We start from the raw sequence: 20,570 nt of genomic DNA, 5'->3' as shown, positions 1-20,570 counted from the left end.
GGGTAAGGTGGTAGACCGATAAGGAGAGTCATGAAGGTGGCATGCAAGAGAATTGGGGGGCTTTTAAGCTAGAGCACGGATCATATTTGCTTCATGATACAAAGGCAGAAGGTGGCTTGTGCCCATCTCTTGGTCTCCTTTGTCCTGTGCAAACGAAGTGGTGTTCTATAAGTTTTAACTGTTTCCCCAAAGTTATGCACCTGTATATATCAGCTTAGTTTTCATTCTTTTTAAATATCTTTGAAGTTATCATTTACAAGTTCTTTTCAGTCTTAAGATGCGTTAAGTTAATGATAGTTTTTCGAAGGACTATTTATTTTGGAAAAAGTACAGGAAAGCTAGCAAGTACGAAGTGAGATCTCTTGTACACAGTTCCCATTTGATCCTCAACCTCCCTTTTGTCTGTTTTTTGTGGTTTTGGTGCTGAGGATTGGTGTACTAAAATGTGCTCTGTACTCCGGTTTCCTTGTGTTTGGGGTTACTAGGTGTTTTATAGGTGAGAACTGAAATTTATAATCTGCAGTAGTTTTTGAGTTAGCCCTCCCAGTAATAAGCTGGTTAAGACATGCTTGATACATGCACCCTGGAGATGAGACTGGTAGAGCTTAACGAGGTTATGTGACTTGAAACACTACAGCTCACTTGTAGCTTAAGTTGGCATTCTCATCCTAGTCTAGTTTTCTTGTGTTCAAGTCACACGCTCTTGAATGTGCTAACCAGTTATTCTTGAAAAGGTAATTTCATGCTAATCTCCTTGGGGAAAGGGCTCGGATAATCACTAGGTCTAGACTGACCACTTAGAAGTATAACCTACCATTTAAGTGATTGTTGAGTACAAGTTTCTTAAAAATTGTTTTTTGGTTGTTTTAGGGGTTTTATTTGTTTTGTTAATGAGACAGGATCTCACTACCTGCCTCTGCCTCCTGAGTGCTGGGATTAATTGGAGTATGCTACTATATCCTATCTTGAAAAATTAACAGGGAATAGTTTTGTTTGGGTTGGGACATCCATAGGCATGCTATTAGATAAGCACAACTTGATTGAGTGATGTCTATGTTTATGGCAGAAGGGTTGGATATTGTCAAAGAGAGTAAGTAATATAATAGAACAGTAGGCTGCCCTTTGAAATCAGGTCTGTTTCATTTAAGCCTTACTAAAATAATCTCATTTATTCCCACAGTTTAACCCCCTTTCTCCCCTTTACTCCTTGGACGTTCTTGCTGATGCTTCTCACCGAAGGTGTTCACCTGCACACTGCTCTGCCAGGTAATTGGCCACCCTGGCTGTTATATTGTTCTGGACAGTGCTATATTCCTTTTGTATAACACTTGAGATTATATAGTATGTTTGTGCATAGGATCAAATTTAGGATCCAATTTGATCCTTCAGAGGTAAGTAGATGTTTTACAGAAGCAGAAACAAGGTAAGGGCTGAGGAATTTCTCCTGCGGTCACATGGGCTCGTATATGATTAAGTCTGAACTGTGGCCTATGCCTTGTGGCTCATATTTCATATTATTTCTGCTACTAAAAGCCCCATCTTCAAAGAACATTATTAATGTCCTTTGGTATGACCTGTAGAAACCTGCATAATCTGATTTCTGCTGACATGTCCAGCTTCCTTTCATATGATTCTGCCCCCTCTCTGAGGGGGAGATCACACTATACCAGGCAGCTCCATTTTGTTCTTCAAAAATCGCCACTGTTTCCTGCCTTTGCTCTCAATCCCTTTCCCTAGAAACGTTTTTGAGCCCCTGGTTGCCTCAACTCAGGTATCACCCTACTTAGAAAGGACTTAGAGAGCCACCTGCTCCACTGCCCACTCACTATGTGTATGTGTTTCCTTTATAGTCTTATCGTAGTCTGTAATGAATTTATGTATTGGTTTATTTAAAATTTCCCCCCTTCCCCTCAATGTTTCTCTCACTAGAATATAAGCTTCAGAGTCCTGAGATATTGCCTTTTTCTCTGATAAGTGCTCAGCACCTGGACCAGCCCTTTTTGGGCATTCTGTTATGTATTTATCAAATGAAAAAAACTTACACCTCTCATTATGGATTCTCTTAATTCAGGTGACATGGAAATAAGTATGATTTAATGATTGCATTTGCTTAACAGGGTTTTTGTGTGCAGAAGGACAGCTAACAGTCTGGATCAGAGAACTTTATTTCTGGTAGCACTAAGAACGTCTTTCCAAGGTTCTGATATGTTTTCTGTTAATAAATTCTTAAATAGATGTGCTTATAGATTTGTGTTGCAGGCTACACAAAGAAGTTACTGTTCTTTGGATACAATTTCATAAGAGTGTGGATAATGAACCCTCTATCATAACCGACTGCAAGATCTTTCTACTAACTAGTATTTTAGTAGGGAAAGTCTTTTGAAATGAGAAACCATCATAAACAGTGTTACTAAGAATGTGGAAAACTGTGGGGCATTATAAACCTCTACCATAGGCCTTTTCTTAGCACATGCTGCTTGTTCATCATTCATTCATTCATTCATTCATTCATTCATTCATTCATTTATTCAGCATTTGCTAACTCTACATTTTTGAAAGGCTGTTTGTTTAGAAAGTACCCTAATGGGACTTAAACTCTCAGTAAAATCAGGTATGGAAACTGACAGCCAGAATACAAGTTTCTACCTGAATGCTGTAAAGCACAGAGGGAAGGCTTCGTTTAGGCTCAAGGGAAGTTTTCTAGATTCCAGTCCATAGGAGACTTGGGCTCCTTTTTTTGGGGGTAAATGAGTGGCAGTACATATGTCCAATGCTTACAGCAGATTACTTTGCCCTCCTCTCTCTGTGTGCTACGTGGGCTGGCCTGAGGGCAGTGAGGCGCTTCTCTTAGGGTTTCTGCTGCTGTTAGAAGCCTTGTTCTGTGGCTGCGACCCACTGTAGCTTCACGCTCTGTGTGCATCCCACTATCCCTGCCGTTATTGTTACTATCCTGATTGGTGATGCTTGTGGATGGACTTGGAGACATTAGGTAGTCCCAGCCAAGCTTCTGGTGTACCAGCTTGGGAAAATACTGCTGTTGCTTTAAGCTGTCACTAAAAGCAAAGGATGTGAAGTGTTATAGTCTGGCTTTGTCATCTCTTTTTGGTAGCAGTTCCAGGATAGGGGGCTGTATGCAGGTTCTTTGAGGTAGAGGAAGAAAAAAAACTTAACATTTATTATCTTAATCCCTAAAATTTACCTTTGTTTTAAATGATACATATTTAACCTAGTAACACATATGATATCATTTGTGTATGTATTATGCATGTAACGACTACTGCTCCCTCACAGTTTTCACTTAATGAAGGCTCTCAGGGAGCTTTGGCCACTGCCCTCTGTGGGGATGATGAGTGCAGGTGACCTCAGTGCAGGTTTCAGAAAATGTGAACGAGCAAACACCGAGCTCCTGGCGCTCACTCTCACAGCTTTGAAATAGTGGGGTCCCCATGCAGGAAGGGGTCAGCAGAGAAGAACTTGCCTCACTTTAGTGTCAGGGACTGGTAAGATGAGATTTAGAAGCAGGCAGTGAGTTTTACGAAGAGTAGACCTTTTAATGAAAGCATGGCATCAAGGAGAGAGTGTAAAGGAGCAGTGGTGGTAGGAAGGGGCAGCCCAATGACTGTATTAAAAAGTGTTTTGAATGGAAATTTTATCTTTTTCTTGTCCCATTTTATTTGTAGTAAGAAGAAATTTCTTTCAAAGCATCTGGGTAGCATTGGGAATTTTACACCCATCATTAGAACGATTTGCGTGCATGTGTGGTGACTATGTTATCATTAGTGGTATAATTTTATTTTGCAAAGAGAGAAGTGTTTCCTGTTTTATCGCAGCTTTCCCTGAGGAGGGCTGGTGTATTAATTTGCTGTATTGCCTCCTGGCTGTTCCCAGGCTGTTTTTCCTCTTCATCATGGAATTTTTAATGGCCCTCATGCCTCTTGGGAAGCATGTGAGGAAGAGTTCCTTGGGGAGTGCTTCCCTTTTTTCACATGCCTATAATTACTCTCCTTTAAGAGCACAAAGAGTCTGATAATCATGCCTGGGCTATGAAGGTTCCCTCCTTTTGGGTTGCTGAGCTGGGCTGCTTCCTGACTGGACACTGCCAGTTGTACTCTGCTAAGTGCTCATCTTCAGTGTGTGAGCATGACTTTCTCAAGAGCCACATACAGCTTGGGGTCTCAGAATCTGCTGGGCCACTGGGGTGTGGGAAGTGACCGACGAGTACTCTTTCTTAGTATTTCACAATAAATAAAATAAATAATGGGACCTTAGTGTTAAGATAACACTGTATGAATGTATCATTTTGATACATCTGCTCAGCCGGCAGATGTAGGGGGGGAGGAGAGTTTTGTGGTCTTTGTACCATCCAATATATTTGTAACTTCAGAGGTTTTCAGAAATACCACACTAGAAATATTTGGTGGTGTTTTTCAACCCTGATTCTACTTGGGAATCATCTGAGATGCTTTAAAAAATGCATCCATTCATGAGTGCTAAGGGAGATGGATCAGTCAGTAAAGTGCTTGCTGTATAAGCATAAGGGACTCGAACTCAATCCCCATATGAAAAAAAGCACCCATATGAAAAAAATAATAAAAGCCAACTTGTAGTCCCAGCACTGGGGAGGCAGAGACAGGAGGATCCCTGGGACTTGCTGGCCAACCAGTCTAGTCAAATCAGTTGGTCCTAGGTTCAATGAGACCCTGTCTAAAAACCTAAGTTGGAAATGATTGAGGAAGGCACCTGATCAATATCTGTCCTCTACACTCATATATGTATATGTATATATATATATATATATCTGCACACAAATGTATAGTCATACAAGCACATACATGAACATCACACACACACACACACACACAAATCTATGCTGGGCCTCAACTTTACAAATAAATGACATTGGTCTGTGGCAAGGCCCAGGCACTGACATGATTTTAGAGCTTCTGAGGTGACTCCTAGGTAACTAGGGTTGTTGCCGTGAGTGCTTGTGGTCTCAAGACTGGTGTTTAGCAGGGGCTCCATTTCATAATTCGCTCCATGCTTTGGTGTTGTGAGCACCATTCTTCATGGAGGCAGACCTCTAGGCTTCCCTTAGCTTAAGAGAAGCTGTTGCAGGTGAAGAGTTCGTGTCTAGTATGGTGCACATCACGTGGTTCATGAATGTGGGAAAGCAGGCAGAGGTTTATTGTGGGGATATATATTGTGGTTAGTTGGTTGGGTATCTGGGTGAAATTCATATAACTGTTTGATTTGGTTTGGTTTGCTAGTATTGGCATTGTGGTTACAGTAGCAATGCTCAGTATTAAGAATTGCTGCTAGTCAAACAGCAGATGGTGTGCTTGGCGTTCTTCTAGTGCAGTGGTATTGTTGTCCAGAGCATAGACAAATTTGTGATGAGACCAGAGCTTTTCTCAAAATGAAATTGATTGTGAAGAAAACCTTTATCATTATTTATGTATAGGAAACAATCACTAGAACTTACCAGTTGTTACATCTCTATGATACACAAGTTACTGGCTGATATATTTGAATGCTTTATGGCAGTTTTAAATTGCCTCTCATTTCTGTGCCCTTTCTTCCATTTTGGATCTTGATTCTGTAATGCATCACCGTTTTTTCCATTTATTCTTTAAGTTCTGAAATAGCAAAGCACTTATTTAACATTTTTTTTTCAAGTAGATCACTTTCTTTGCAAATAAGTTGTTTCATTTGTGAAATCTTATTTTCAACCCTGGAAGACTGGCACATTTCCAGGCAGGTATTTAGATATTATACATGGCTTTTAATGAATGAGCAAAAGTCTCATCGCATCTACTCTTGTCTTTATTGCTGTGAGATATGGGCAGAAGCATTAAGGCAATAAGAATATGGGTATAGATGTATGGCTGACTCAGCTAAGCATCTTGGGTTTACCTGGACAAGTACTTAAGTTCCTCATTCCTCAGTTTTCTCATGTTTAAAGTGGGAACCTTTTCTTAGATTTGTGGGGGTCAAAGTGAAGTAACATGTAAGTGCTCAGCAGCCTGGTGATCAGTATGATTTTTGAGTTATTTCCATGTCTTGTCCTTAGGATGATTGCAATTTTAGGATCTTTGGGAATCATTGCTAATAAGATGTCTTGCAGGTACTTGAGAGTCTTAAATAGCCTCAAATTGACTCTTAAGAGGAGGCTTTTGGACGGTGCTTGGGTAAAAAAGACAGACCTTCCTGCCCATTAGAGAGTTGAAATATGATGGGCCTAACTCATTGTAATTCATTTTATCTGTTCACAAACGTTATGATCTGCATATCAGAGTTGTGTGCCCAGCTGGCTGTGCCACTTGACAAGGAGTTTCAAAGAGCAAGAAGACGACTCAATTCATGCTATTAATTTTGACCTTTGGAGCCATAATAAACAGCCTCAGGTTTTACCCCAGGGCTTGGGGGAAGGAACCTTTTATTAGTCCTCTGTCTGGGATACTGAGACACAGCAGCCCCCACTCAACTCTTTAATGCCTTAGTTTCAGCCATCTGTGAGGAAGGATTTTGTGGTAATGTTGTCTATAGGCTGTCCATGCCTGTTGGGACCTCCCGCCATATAGCAAGCAGTCCTTGAATCTTTTGTCCTCTGTTGGAGGGTCTTGTTTACAGCAGCTGGCTGCCATCTTACTGCCTGTATGGAGTGATGAAAGCACTTTCTGTCTGTCCTTCCATTGTCATATATACATCTTTCCACCTGATATGAAGTGATTCTGCCCCTATGGGTGGCATGAGGCAGCTTCATGGCATTCTGCATTGGCCTCATCAAGGGAAGAATTTAAAGGCAGTTTTTAGGGCTGTGAGCAGTTTGCCACAGACTGCTGAGGGTTAGGTTTCAGTGAGAGGAGTTGGCAGAGTCTCTTCCTCCTAGCTATGGTAATTGTGAAGTAGTTTTCTGTCCTTGGTGTCCGTCCCCAGGGCCTGCATCTTTTCCCTTGTGCAAGTTAGTAAAGATCTTTTCCCTACTGGGTGTTTAATAAATGTCAGGTTCCCTGAAGGTAAAATCACAGGTGAGAGAGGGTTCTTTGCTTCTTAGAAGAAATGCCCCTCGCCCTGACTTTGCCCAAGTACTTGGCTTATTCCTTGATTGCAATTCACTGTCTCAGATCATTATTTCTGTTTACAAATCATTGTAAACTCCTGGGGACAGGGTCTTAGCATGGTTGCCATGGGTCTACCCTCTGCATCCAATATAGGATTTATATAGGGAAGGACCCCCCTGTAAATTGTTATTAAAAATAATTGAGGTGAATAGATATTTGTACTTAGGGAGAAACATTAGAATATAGGATATGTATGATTGTTGGTCCTTAAAAACATCAAGTTTTCCTCTGGTGTTATATAAGGAGAAAATGCAGCAAATAAATACCTTTTTAAAAAAATATCCAAAATGAATTTTTTTCGTAGCTTTCAAAAACAAGTGGTTTTGAAGGTGAATTATTCCTTAAATTAACTTGCCATTGCGGACAAAGACTACTTTTACTCCTGAGTGACTCTGGATCTTTGTTCTACACCAAAAGCAGTCACTTGAGTTATTTTTTTTGCCAGCATTGGTTCTATTAAACATACATGTATTTCTCAACGTATTTTCCCACCGAAAAGTACATTCCTGCCCCCAGGGACATAGTAATCCACCCAGTTTCCTAAGTAACACCGCAGTTTGGGCAACTTACCTGATCTTTCATTCTCTGTAGTAAAAATAAAGTAGAAATGTGTTTATGTGTGGATATCAAGAGTTGTCTTTTAGTTAATTGTTAATCTTCACCATTCACCTTCACACAACAAGAGTTTAGTGACTACTCATGGAGGAAAACATTTTTTAAGTATAGTTGTTGTTTTTAATGCTCATTCCACCTGCCTCCCACCTTCTAGTCTTGCTATGTGTTTGTGTGGTGTTTGTACATGTATGTGTGTGTATACACATGTGTTTGCGTGGGCATGGAGGCCAGAGGTCAATGTTGAGTGTCTTCCTCAGTTGCTCTCTACCTTATTTATTTTTTTGCATTTATTTGTTTGTGGGGTGGGGAAGTGGGGGGGGGGGGGGAGCATGTGCCACAGCACATGTACTGAGGTCAGAGGGCAGTTTGTGGGAGTTGGCTCTTTCTACCATGTGGGTTCTGGAAATCAAAATCAGACTTGGCAATAAAGTGCCTTTACCCAGTGAACTGTCTCATTTGCCCTCTACCTATATATATTTTTTTCAATTATTTAGTTTTACTTTTTATGTGTGTGAGAGTTTTGCCTAAATTTATGGATGTATATACTACATGCATGCCTGGTGTCCACAGAGGTCAGAAAAGGCATCAGGTCTCCTGGAACTAGAGTTACAAACAGTCGTAAGCTATCATGTGGGTGCTGGGAACTGCAAGAACAGCAAGTGCTCTTAATCACTGAGCCATCTCTCTGGTCCATCCACCTGGTTTTTGAGACAGGGTCTCACGTGCTGGCTAGCCAATGAGCTATAGGAATCTACCTATCTCCACTTCTACAAGGTGGGATTATAAATGCTGAGATTACAAATGGCATGTCACTACACCTGGCTTTTGAAATATGGGTGTTGGGGATCTGAACTTAGGTCCTCACGTGCAGCAAGCACTACCAACTGAGCTGTCTCCCGAGCCCCTGACCTCCAATCTTTTTTGGCAGATGCCACCACAATCTACAGTAGATGACTATGATACCAGAAGAGGAAATACTGATCCCAGCACTCATTCTGTGAAAGAAGTTTCTGCCCCAAGTACTCACTGACCTGCATATACCATCCTGAGATCTGTTCAGATTTAATGAACAAGATGACACAGTCTTTTCTCTCTAAGCTAATTACTTATATACTGGAAATAAAATATTTATTATCATTTAGTCTAAGTATTTAGATCTCTGTTGTTGACTAGATTGACTTTGGGAGTTGGGTAGATTTTTTTAAACTCAGTAATTCCCACCGTAAGCAGGTGCTATCAGAGAACAGATTTCAAAGTAAACCTTTTACTAATTCTTTGTCCACTCAAGTCTAGAATCCTGAATAAGGATCTTGGTAAGGCATATGTATTTTATATAAAGTCCTGACGTAATTCCAGTAACCATTTGCCATGCCAGTAGAGAGTGATGTTTTAACTTGGTAGGAGGCCATTGTAACTTATGCTCAGCCTCTTTTGCCCCCTGAGTGGCTGGAATGCTCCTTTCCCCAACACACATGGTCTGTAGCACAAAACCAACCATATGTTGCTCTTGCAAAAGAATTTTCAAGTATGTGGTTAAATCTTCTGCTTTCCTAGCTATGGGAGGGGCTTTATATGTTGAGGAAGTTAATTCTTTTACCTCTCCTTTACCACTGAGCCATTTCTCCAGCCCCCAATGTTCTTATTATTATTATTATTTTGTCCTTTTGAGACAGGGTCTCCCTGTAGCCCCAGCTGTCCTGGGACTCACTATGTAGACCAGGCTGGCCTCGAACTCACAGAGATCCGCCTGCCTCTGCCTCCCAAGTGCCGGGCTTAAAGGCGTGCTCCACCACGCCCAGCTACCTCTTCTTTCTTTTAACTTCATTTGTACATTGTTGTTGATGTTCCCATTTTGTGAAAATAACTGAGACTGTCGCAGTAAAGTAGCACATACTAAACAAGTAACACATTAAAGAAGAGGGAACCAAGTAGTTGAATACCCCTAAGTGAAAATGGGCATAGGAGAGCTTTACCTCTTTACTTTTCCTTCTTTCCTTAATATTTTTTTATATCCACTGCTAAATTATTTTGGGATACACAGTAAACTCAGAACTGCCTCTTGAATAGGAAGCAGAGGCTTAGCAGTTGTCCAACCACTTGCCGGCAGTCTCCAGAATGGGCCCATTGGAGCACATCCGGGAATGTGGCCATCTTCCTGTTCTGAAGTGCTCTACAGCATAGCAGGTTCCATTTCCTGTTTCATTCACATTGTCTTGCTCTGACTCCCCAGTCTCCCTTCCCTTCAGGCTTGTTGTAGGTCCTTTGCCTTGTTCTCTTTAGGGTCTTCCCAAGTGAGTAGAGCTAACAGGGTTTTCCTGGCACCAAAAGGAAGAGTATCTTACTGTCTTCATGTAGCAGTTTGATTGTTCTTTCCTTCCTCAAGTCTTGAGGAAGAAGGGACGTACAACAAAATATTGCTCATGATCTCAGCCTGAAGATGTTTTTCTACCTCCTTGAAATAGTTCTCCCTTCTGGAGATAGTCTTAAGTGCTGTAAGAGGGAAAACATGTATAAACTGAGTTTTAAGAATGAACACACCTTCTCTTTATTAACACTGTAGTTTCTCTATTATGTTTTGTGACCAGAAAAGCCACAAAACTGCAGATCAGATTGAGTTGGAAGGCTTGTCAATGCAAAGATGGTCTGTTTTGTGCATCACCGTGTTCTTGGTGTCTAGTACAGTATTTGGCACAGAGCAGATGCTCAGGAAGTGATGTGATACGATGAAAGAGACAAAACAGCTGCGTAGTGGAATGGAAGTAATCCATTCAAATGTAACATATTTACAACAAAATAAGTTATTGGTTAGGCTTGCTTAGGAACCTTCAGTTCTTTTCTCAGTCGTGAACAGAAAGAATTCCAAACATTGAAGGAGTTTAGAATGTTGAAGGTAGAAATTAGAAGTGGGAATGGGGTGGTTAGAAATAGACGGTTAGGAAGTGATTGGCTTAGAGGTTGGGAATCAGTTAGTACCAGAGCAGTTTAACCCTCAGGTATTTAGTATCACTCAGCTGAGAAGGGATGGTGACCAAAGAATTGTCTCCTAGAGGGGCAGGAAGTGTAGGCCCACCTGAGCCCTTCAATCCATGGCAGCCCAGACAGTACACCTGTGTGCATTGTAACAGCTAAGCAGGACTTACTTTCATTTGCTAAAATAAGCAGTTTTAGAGCTACCTTATTTTCTCTTAGAGTGGTTAAAAAGCTTGAACATTTTGGTACATTAACAATTTTATCTTTTTTAATCAAAACATATTATTCCTTGAAAATTTGAGAAAAGTATTCCTAAATAGATTCATAAAGAAGTTGACAATATGGGCCTTTAATTAAACCCTGTTCCTGGCATAAATATGCAAAGCTGGATAAGTGATGGATGAGATAAACAAAAAAGCCACTTACCTTGCTTTGTATCTGTCTTGTAAAACTCAGCAATTGTAAACACTGTTTCTAAAGCAATTATTTTTATACTTTTTATTGTAAAAAGATCAAGAAAATGAACCTCAGAATCTCTTATACATCTCTGGTCCCTCCTCCCCCCACCCTACTATCTTGACGTGGTGAAGAACTGATGCAACACTTACTCTGAAAAGGTCGGTGATTCTTTTAGTGAGCTTAAGGTATAAAGGAAAGATGCTGATAGAAACCTTTGCTCAACTCTCTGAAGTTCCTGTAGCTGAGCAGGACTGAACTAAGTGAAAACATTGGGGTGCTTTGAGTTTCAGCCCTCATGAACTTAAGGACCTTGCTGTTGGAAGTCTGTTCTATATTTGCCTCTGAGTGAGGGGCACTCTTCTGTAGTGTCACTTTCTGCTTATGTCTTGGAATCAAAGCACCGTCTCTCCATCCAGACAAGCCTGGTGTGTCTTTGATGCCCTGTCATCTACATTAATGTATTAAGTTAGAATGTTGATTTAGAGCTATTCAGTAGTTTTGCATAAGGTATAAGAATTTTCCCTCCTTTCTACATTTATTCCGTTAGTTGTTTCACCTTTCAGAGTTAATTTCATAGTGTCTAACTTAAAGTTAACTCTTCCATATAGAACAGAGTGGTCTGTAAAAGGCGTTTAGATGAATTTTCTTTTTTCCTTTGTTTAGACTTTTTAAGACAGACTTTTGCTCTGGAGGCCTGACTGGCCTGGTACTTGCACTGTAACCCAGTAAGCCCTAAGAATCTTGGTTCTACCTCCTCAGTGCTGGGATTTCCAAAGGAGTATGCTGCCATGCCTGGCTTTTTTACCTGGGTGCTAGAGATCCAAACTTAGGGTCTCATGTTTGCCAACTGAGCCATCTCCCCCAATCCTCTAGGTTCTTTAAAAAATATATTTTTTATTGGTGTGTGTGTGTGTGTGTGTGTGTTTGTGTGTGTGTGTCCCTGTCTCTCTGTCTGTCTGTTCACATGTATGTGAGTACCCATGGAGGCCAGAAGAGGTCATCAGGCATCAGATCCCTTGGAGATGGAGTTCCAGGCAGTTGTGAGCCACCTGATATAGGTGCTTGGGAACCAAACTCTAGTCCCCCACTAGAATACCAGGTACTCTTAATCACTGAGCCATCTCTCCAGACCTCCATTTTTCGACTCTTTTAGATCCCCTCTCCTAGCCCTACCTCCCAGTATTGTCCCCCACCCAATTTAATAACGTGTGCATGTGCACACGTGCGCGTGCATACATAAGACCTATAGAGTGTAATTTGTGTTCCCAAATGTCCTTCAGTGTGGGTCCATCCACTGGAGCCTGGTTAACCTACCAAGAGTCTCATCCTTGAAAGAGACTGTCTCTCCCCTTCCCAGCAGCCACTGGTTACTAAAATTTCCTCAGGTTGGAGTAGGATTTCTTACCCACTTCCCCATGACTATGCTGGGATTTTTGTCTGGTTTGAGCTTGCATGGAACTTGTGCATGCTATCGTCATTGTGTGAGTTCATGGGAATAACTCACCAGCTGTCTGGAAAACTGTTTCCTTGTGGTTATCCATCACCTCACGTTCTTAAAATCTTTCTGCCCCCTCTTCCACAATGATCCCTGAACCTTGGGAGGTAGAAGTTTGATATAGATGTCCTAGTCAAGGATAAGCACATTGCAGCCTCTTGTTCTTTCTCTGCACATTGGCCATTTTGGGTTTCTGTGTTAATTATTACCTGTTATGTAAGGAAACTTCTCTGGTAAGAGTTGAGAGATGCATTAATCTATGGGTACAATAAGTCATTAGAAGTCAGTTTAATACTATGACTATTTAGTAGAAAGCTAGTGTTAGAGCCATTTGATTTTTTAAAAAATTCTTATTTGTATCAGTTTTAGCTACATATACTTAATATGGATCAGTTCTGTGCCTTGTGCTGAGGTTGATAAATCATTGGACAACTATGAAAGAGATGTAAAGGGACCTACTCTCAGGATCCCTGTTCTTAACTCTCAAGGGTGTTAAGCCTCATAAGGGAAGCAAGATACAAGTTCACCAGTCAGATGATCATGGCACATAAACCCTTCAGTGTTCAAGGAAAGCTTTGAGTAAAAGTGGCACTCAAATCAGGGCCAGGACCTGTCCAGGCTGCAAGTAAGAAGGAAATAGGGAACCTGAGGAACTAAGGTGCTAAGAAGACTCTTTCAGTATTAAGTCCATTGTTTCTAAAGAATCTTGCTTTTCTAGCTTAGAACCTCTGGGTGTATTGTTCGTAAAATAAGCGGAACATCCTAATGAGGGAACATAATATTGGCCCACAATTCTTTTTTTTAAAAGTCACAGAAATCAGGGTTGGAGATACGGCTCAGCGGTTAAGAGCACTGACTGCTCTTGCAGAGGACCCGGGTTCAATTCCCAGCACCCACATGGTGGCTACAAACTGTCCTTAACTCCAGTTCCAGGGGAATCCAAAGCCTTCTTCTCATCTCCGCGGCATTGCATGACACGGGTGCACTCACATACATGCAGGCAATACACTCATACACATAAAATAAAAATAATAAATAAAATATTTTAAAAGTCACAGAAACCAAACATTTAACTTGTGGTATAAACAGTATTAAAAATCTAGATTACCTAGTAGAAGAAGAGTTAAACTTTCTATTAAAACTCTAAACAAATACCTCTATTCATGCAGCATTAAACTTTTCAATATATTATCACTTGGGAATAGGCATTTCATTAGTGAGTTTAACACAATTGCAGTTATAATTTTCATGAAAAATAATTGTACAAAAATCATCATGTAATGAAACTCTTTTTGAAACTAATCTTGAATGTCTGCTCTGAAATCAGGTAAGAACTTGAGAGTGGATTGCAATTATGGATTGCAGTTAATTCCGAAGGGTTGTGTGCACAAGTTGCATTTAGTGGCAAAGGATGATGCCAGTTTTGTTAGTATATGTCAATAATGGGTCAAAGATTTTATCTGGATAGTAAAATTGCAAAGTTAACCCCCCCCCTTTTTTTATTCTCATTTCTGCAGACAGGCAAATGTACAGTGGGGACTACCATGTTCACGTGACATTAAGAGGAAACGGAAACCTGTGGCCACAGCATCTCTCTCTAGCCCTGGTGCAGGTGATTCTATGCAGTTGTCATTTATTGAGCACCTACTGTTTATAGCCACTAAATTATGTTTCATATACCTTCTCATGTAATTTTTGTGATAAGGAATCTTTACTCCTATTTACATAGGAAAACAAATGGTGATAAGTAATTTTCCCAGCTGTCTCTGACCCTAGAGTCTGTGCTTTTTCACTCTGTCGCTGGCTTTCTGTATTTTCACTATCAATAGTTCCTAGTCATCTGCACTTTTCTTGAAGCACAGACAGGAAGTTAGGTCCATGTTAACTGGGTGGCCGTGTGGTCAGTAGTCAGGGGTTACCTGGATTCATTTCCTTTCTTAATTGGTATACTGATTAATACGTTCTCACTGGTTAGATATAATACAGTGGTAATAGTTTACTTGTCATGGAATGTCTAATTAGAAGCTATTTTTTCAGGTTAAAACTTTTTAGTTTTCTATGTAAAACTTACAATAGTTGATAGAAGCCAAAATAATGATTATTTTTGGTCACCAAATTATTTTTGGTTAGAGTGACCAAGAAAGGACACCAGAAAACCCAGGGTTCTGGAAATGCTCTACATTGCAAACCAGGCAGGGTGACATCATATCATGTTCATGTATTTAGAGATTCTTAAGTCAAACACAGAAGATGTCTGTGTTTTACTATATGTATGTTATCAGGAATGCTGTCTATCAAGCCCATCACCATTACTTTCCTTAGAAACTACAGGTTGAGTCCTTAATTTAAAAATCTAAAATCTAAAATAATGGAGAATATGAAACTTTTGAGCACTGGCATGAGTCTGTAAGTGGAAAATTCTACACCTGACTTCATATGATGGATTGCAATCAAAACATAGGCACAGTAAAAATAGCATATATATTACTTTCAGGCTATGTGTATAACGTTTGTGAGAAAAATCCAAACCCAAAGCACTTCTGGTCCCAGACACTGGATAAGGCATCTTTAACCTGAACTACATACTATATTTTCAAATCAGTTGTTAGCTGAGTAAAGACAGGGAACAGACAAATGTGGACCCTACCCCTTGCCTTTGCTTAGTGAGTTTTGGCATACTCTGAAATGGACCTTTTTATCTGCTTGGGGTAACTGCTCACTGGTGGCTCATACTGGATAATCTTAGTCACAGGCCTGCTTATTACTGTGAATTTTTGTAGTGGTTTCCACCTGGCCAGGCCCTGAGCTGGGTACTTGGTTTGTAGTTTCATTTAATATTTGCTGTAGCTTTCAAGGATAGATGCTGTTCTAATTATCCCCATTTATATAAGAGGAAATTGAAACGAGTCACTTTCTGAAGTCATGTGTTAGTAAGTTGTAGAGTCAAGATCAGACCATTTCCTCATTCTCTAGGGTTGCCCTTTTAAACACTCAAGTAGAAGTATTCTTTCTTTTTATATACAATATGATTAATTCCAAACTGTGAAACTCAGGTCCTCATCCAATGTATGTTATTTAAAGAATTAAAACTAAACCTTCCTTCTTGCCTTTTGTTCTGTTTTTCCTCCTTAATACTTAACTTTTTCTTTTTTAATCTGGGGATCAAACCTAGGGCCTCGTGCTCAAGGGCAAATGATCTACTGCTGAGCTGCAACCCCCCAGCCCAGCTATCGATGCTTCCTGAGGGGGTAAAAATATTGGGAAGAGTTTCTTCCATATTCAAATCGGGCAATATATTTGTCTGTGTTAAAGAAGACATCAGCAGTAATGTGTCCCCTAGGGAACCAGCTCTATCTTCTCACTTGTTGACTAAGCCCTGCTTCACTGAGCACTTTTTTTTCCCCTACTCACAACCTCAGTGCCCCATGGAGGTGAAGGACATAGCCTGAGCTTGCGCCATCAGTCAGGAGAACAAATGGGTTTGCTCTGCCTAACATCGGGCCATCTCAGATTCCACCTCTTTTATAGAAATGAGTGATGAAGAGAGGTGCGTCCCGCTTTGCTGCTGTATTAATACCCATCAGGGCCAGCTCCTGGCACTAAATCACGTTACTGCATACATCTGTTATCAGCTCCTCACTAGTGTGATGAACAAGACTACAGATAGAGGCTTCCTTGTGTCATTCTTTATAGGATTTTCCTAAAAGAATAAATAGCTCAGATCTCTGCCAACACTCTCCCCTGTCACTGTGATGAATTCAGCTTCTTTTTTAAACATGCAGCCACAAATCTTCCCTCTTTCCTTCCCCACTGAGGAAAGTTTTGAATTGAAATTGACGGAATTTAAAGATATTAGTAAGGCTGGAGAGGTGAAATAAAGGAAAGGACACACATGTCTTCTTTGGTTTTTTGTTTTAATACTACAAAATGCTGGGAAAAGGACCCTTTCCAAGGGTCATTAAGTAGACCCTTCTCAAACTATAGCACTGTCATTTTCTTTTTGTCTCTGCTTCCCCCCATCCCCTTTTCTGGCTTTATAGTATGCAGGTGTTGAGTGCACAGAGCTGGATCCTAGTGAGTAAGTGTGCAAACCTTTTCTAGGACTGGTACACCAGGACAGCAATTGCCATCAAGCCTCTACCTCATGCCAAAGTGAACTAGCTAGGCTTTTAAAGAATGTGAACCAGCTAGGCTCTTAAAGAACTAGATAGGCTCTTAAAGAATGTACTTGGGGGCTAGAGAGATGGCTCCTCAGTTAAGAACACTGACTGTTCTTGCAGAAGACCCGGGTTCGAATCCCAGCACCCACGTGGCAGCTAACAACTGTCTATAACTCCAGTTCCAAGGTGTCTGACAGCCTCTTCTGTCCTCCGTGGGTGTTAACATGACACAGATGCACTTACATGCAGGCATAACACTCACACATAAAATAAAAATAATAAATAAAATATTTTTTTAAAAAAGAATATACTTGGAAAAGAAAAAAATGATTATTCAAAACTTGAGACTAAGTAGCTATAAGAGGCATAAAGCTCTCAGATGAAACCCAGGCTTGAAATTATTTTTTTCATCAGAGCCCTTGGCATGCAACTCCCACCTTCTAAAGATAAACCATGGCTTTTACTATAGAGAACAAGGACCGCTGGAGATTCTGGGTTGTTTGGGCTGTTCCTAAAGCCTTTCCCCAACTTCCTTTCCCTAGAATATCATGTGTGCTCTTAGGCCATCATTCAGAGAGCTATAAAGCAGTTAATCTGTTAGTTACTCTGAGTACCAGACTAACAGTGTGTGTTCAGAAGGGCAGGAGTTTTTAATTTGTTTGTTCACTGCTGTCCCCCCAGCATCTAGAAGGATACCTAGCACTAGAACAGGTTTAGTAGGTATTGGTTGTATAAATAAATTAATAGTATTTTAAATTTGAAATAGTATTTTCCATATTATCCCTTAGTAAATATTGGGTTGCTGTAAAAGAACATTTATAGTAAATACATTTAAAAAATTGCAGCTAGTATCTATTATTTACCTTAAGAAAAAGAGCATTGCCTTTAAAATCTCACTTTCCTCAGAGGAAACAATTATTCTGCTTTTAAAAAAATACTGATTTTTTAAAAAATTTTATGTGTTTGAATGTATTGCCTGCATGTATGTAAGTGCACCTGTGTCATGTGATACCTGTGGAGCTCAGAAGAGGGCATCAGATCCTCTGGAACTGGAGTTACCAGATGGTTGTTAGCTGCCATGTAGGTGTTGGGAACCAAACCTGGGTCCTCTGCAAGAACAGCCAGTGCTCTTAACTGCTGAGCCATCTCTCCAGCCCTAATTCTGCTTTCTAAAAAAAAAACATCACTTTTGTTTTTTGCAAGTAGTCTTAATAGATACATATATGTATCTTTAAAGAATATTCTGTCTGATTTTTAATGTTTCTGGTATAAAAGAATTCAAACTATTATTTAAAATTTTTTTAAATTTATTTTTATTTTATGTGTATGAGTGTATTGCTTGCATTATGTAAGTGCACCTGTGTCATGCAGTGCCTGCGGAGGACAGAAGAGGATATCAGATCCCCAGGAATTAGAGTTAGAGACGATTGTTAGCTGCCATGTGGGTGCTGGGACTCAAACTTGGGTCTTCTGCAGCAGCAGCCAGTGCTCTGCAACCACTGAGCCATCTCTCCAGCCCTTGTATGTCATATTTTACAAGTTTCACCCTGTTCTGTTCCTGAGATCATGATGTTTCATTCTAGAAAATTCCTTCTGGATATATCATCTAAATAGTTAAAACAGGTTTTTGTGCATAGATGTTCATAGCAGCATTAGTCACAGTAGTCACAACAACCCACATGTCCATGACCAAATGCATGGACAGCAAATTGTGGAGCGTGCACATGAAGTATTATTTAGCCTTCAGTATTCAGAGACTTGCGACCAGGCAGTATACTCGTACACATGATATATGTATGGTAATCCATTGTGTGAAGGTGAAGACTGTGCTGTAGTTCTTGTTGGGTATTTGCATCATATCCTGTTTTATACTATTGTGAATGCCGGGCATGGTGGTACATGCCTTGAGTCCCAGCACTCAGAGACAGAGGCAGGTGGATCTTTGTAAGATCAAGGCCAGCGTGGTCTACATAGTTTCTGGCCAGCTGGAGATACAGGGAGACCTTGTCTCAAAAAGAGCAAAACAACAACAACAAAAAAGAAACCATACTGTTCCTGTAGAGAGTTAAGTGCAGACTTATTCTTCTGGGTAACTTTGCACTCATTCATTGGCCGCTGAAAAACCAGAGAATATCAGGTGTTGGCAGATATGGGATTGGAACATTTGAACATTTCTTGTTGAATGTAAAATGGTGCATCACTGTAGAAAACTTTAGTGGTTCCTCAAAAAAATAAATATAAAACTCTCAGGGAATCTATCAACTTTCCTTGGATATATCATCTAAATAGTTAAAAGCAGAGATTTTTGTATATAGATGTTCACAGCAGCATTAGTCACAGCAGTCACAACAACCCACATGTCCATGACCAAATGAATGGACAACAAATTGTGGAGCACTCACATGAAGTGTTATTTAGCCCAAACCCTTCAGTATTCAGAAACTTGCAGCCATGGATGAAGACACATTAAATGGGCCAGATACCGAAGGACAAATAAATCTCACTATGTAGCCCTAGCTGACCTGGAACTGTCTATGTAGACCAGGCTGGCTTTAAGCTCATAGAGATCCACCTGCCTCTGCCTCCTGTGAGCCACCATGCCATCAGCTGTATGATTCCATTTTAATGAGCTACCTGGAATAGTGAACTCAGAAAGCAGAAGGTAGAGCATTCTCTCCAGGCTGGAGGAGAGGGGAGTAGGGAGTCATTGCTTATGGGGTGCAGAGCTTGCATTAGAGATGATTTTCTGATGTAGATGGTAGGGACAGCTATGCATCATTTGAGTGTACTTAAAGTGGTTAAAGAGCAAACTATGGAAATTGTACCATAATAAAAATAATAGTTTTTCAAAGATAAACTTCTTCACTGTGATTTCTGACTGTGTAGGAAGGATAAGTATGGTTTTGTGAAGTTTATTTTCAGTTAAATTTGAAAGATTGCATATGTATGAGTGTATATCTATATGACTGTCAAATGTGTTTCATGCTGTTGTTGAGATTCTAACGCATTTGAAAGCTGTTGCTCTCAAGAAACTTGTATATGAGCTGTAGTAGAGTAAGTTTTCAAGCTTTTTAAAAATTTATTTTTAGTTCATATGTATGAGTGTTTTGCCTCACATGCATGTGAGTGCACACGTGTGCAATTCCCACGGAGGCCAGAAGAGGGCGTTGGATCCTCTGGAACTGGCTTTATAGATGGTCGTTAGCCACCACGTGGGTGCTGGGAACTGAGCCCAGGTTCTCTGCAAGAGCATCCAGAGCTCTTAACGCTGACTCCCTCCAACCCCTCAAGTTTTTTTTAATGTTAACCTACAGTAAGAAATTCATGTTTGAATATATTTGTAGATATACATATTAGAAAAATACAATTCTAGGCTACATTCTTGGGAGAAGTACTGGGTGACAGTAAAATCTGTGTTTGCTGCTGATTATCTTAGGATGTTTTTATCCTTGGTGGAGTGTAGTGGTGAGGGTGGTTTGTCCTACTCCACTGGGGCATTTGGAAATGCGAAGAGATTGTTGGGTGGCACAGTGACAGGGAATGTTCTTGGCATTCAGTGGGTAGGGTCCAGAATGCTAAGTGTTCTCAGATATACAGTACAGCCCCACACCAGCAACGATTATCTGGTGTACAACAACTTTGATAACTTCGTTAATATACTGTGCCTGATGCTGTTAGTTTTCTATCATTTTCCTTGTTGTATTTATTGGTGACATCATCGTATTAGTGGCTTGGGTATGGTATAAAAAG

At 40.3% G+C, this 20,570-nt stretch overlaps 1 protein-coding gene across 3 annotated transcripts in view; it reads left to right on the top strand.

Moving 5' to 3' along the window:
• Gpatch2l (G-patch domain containing 2 like) overlaps positions 1-20,570 on the top strand; it is a 69,913-nt gene that overhangs the window by 39,612 nt on the left and 9,731 nt on the right. For all 3 annotated transcript variants that reach the window (XM_017799928.2, XM_017799925.2, XM_008840226.3), the window contains exons 8-9: positions 1,181-1,266; positions 14,178-14,272. In XM_017799928.2, coding sequence (XP_017655417.1) covers positions 1,181-1,266; positions 14,178-14,272 — 181 coding nt within the window. The remainder of the gene's footprint in view (positions 1-1,180; positions 1,267-14,177; positions 14,273-20,570) is intronic.

This window comes from Nannospalax galili, unplaced genomic scaffold, assembly GCF_000622305.1.
Source record: "Nannospalax galili isolate Female #2095 unplaced genomic scaffold, S.galili_v1.0 scaffold330, whole genome shotgun sequence".
In the NCBI taxonomy this organism is placed as follows: Eukaryota; Metazoa; Chordata; class Mammalia; order Rodentia; family Spalacidae; genus Nannospalax; species Nannospalax galili.
The sequence above is the reverse complement of the archived record's forward strand: the minus strand, read 5'-3'. Positions and strand labels throughout refer to the sequence as shown.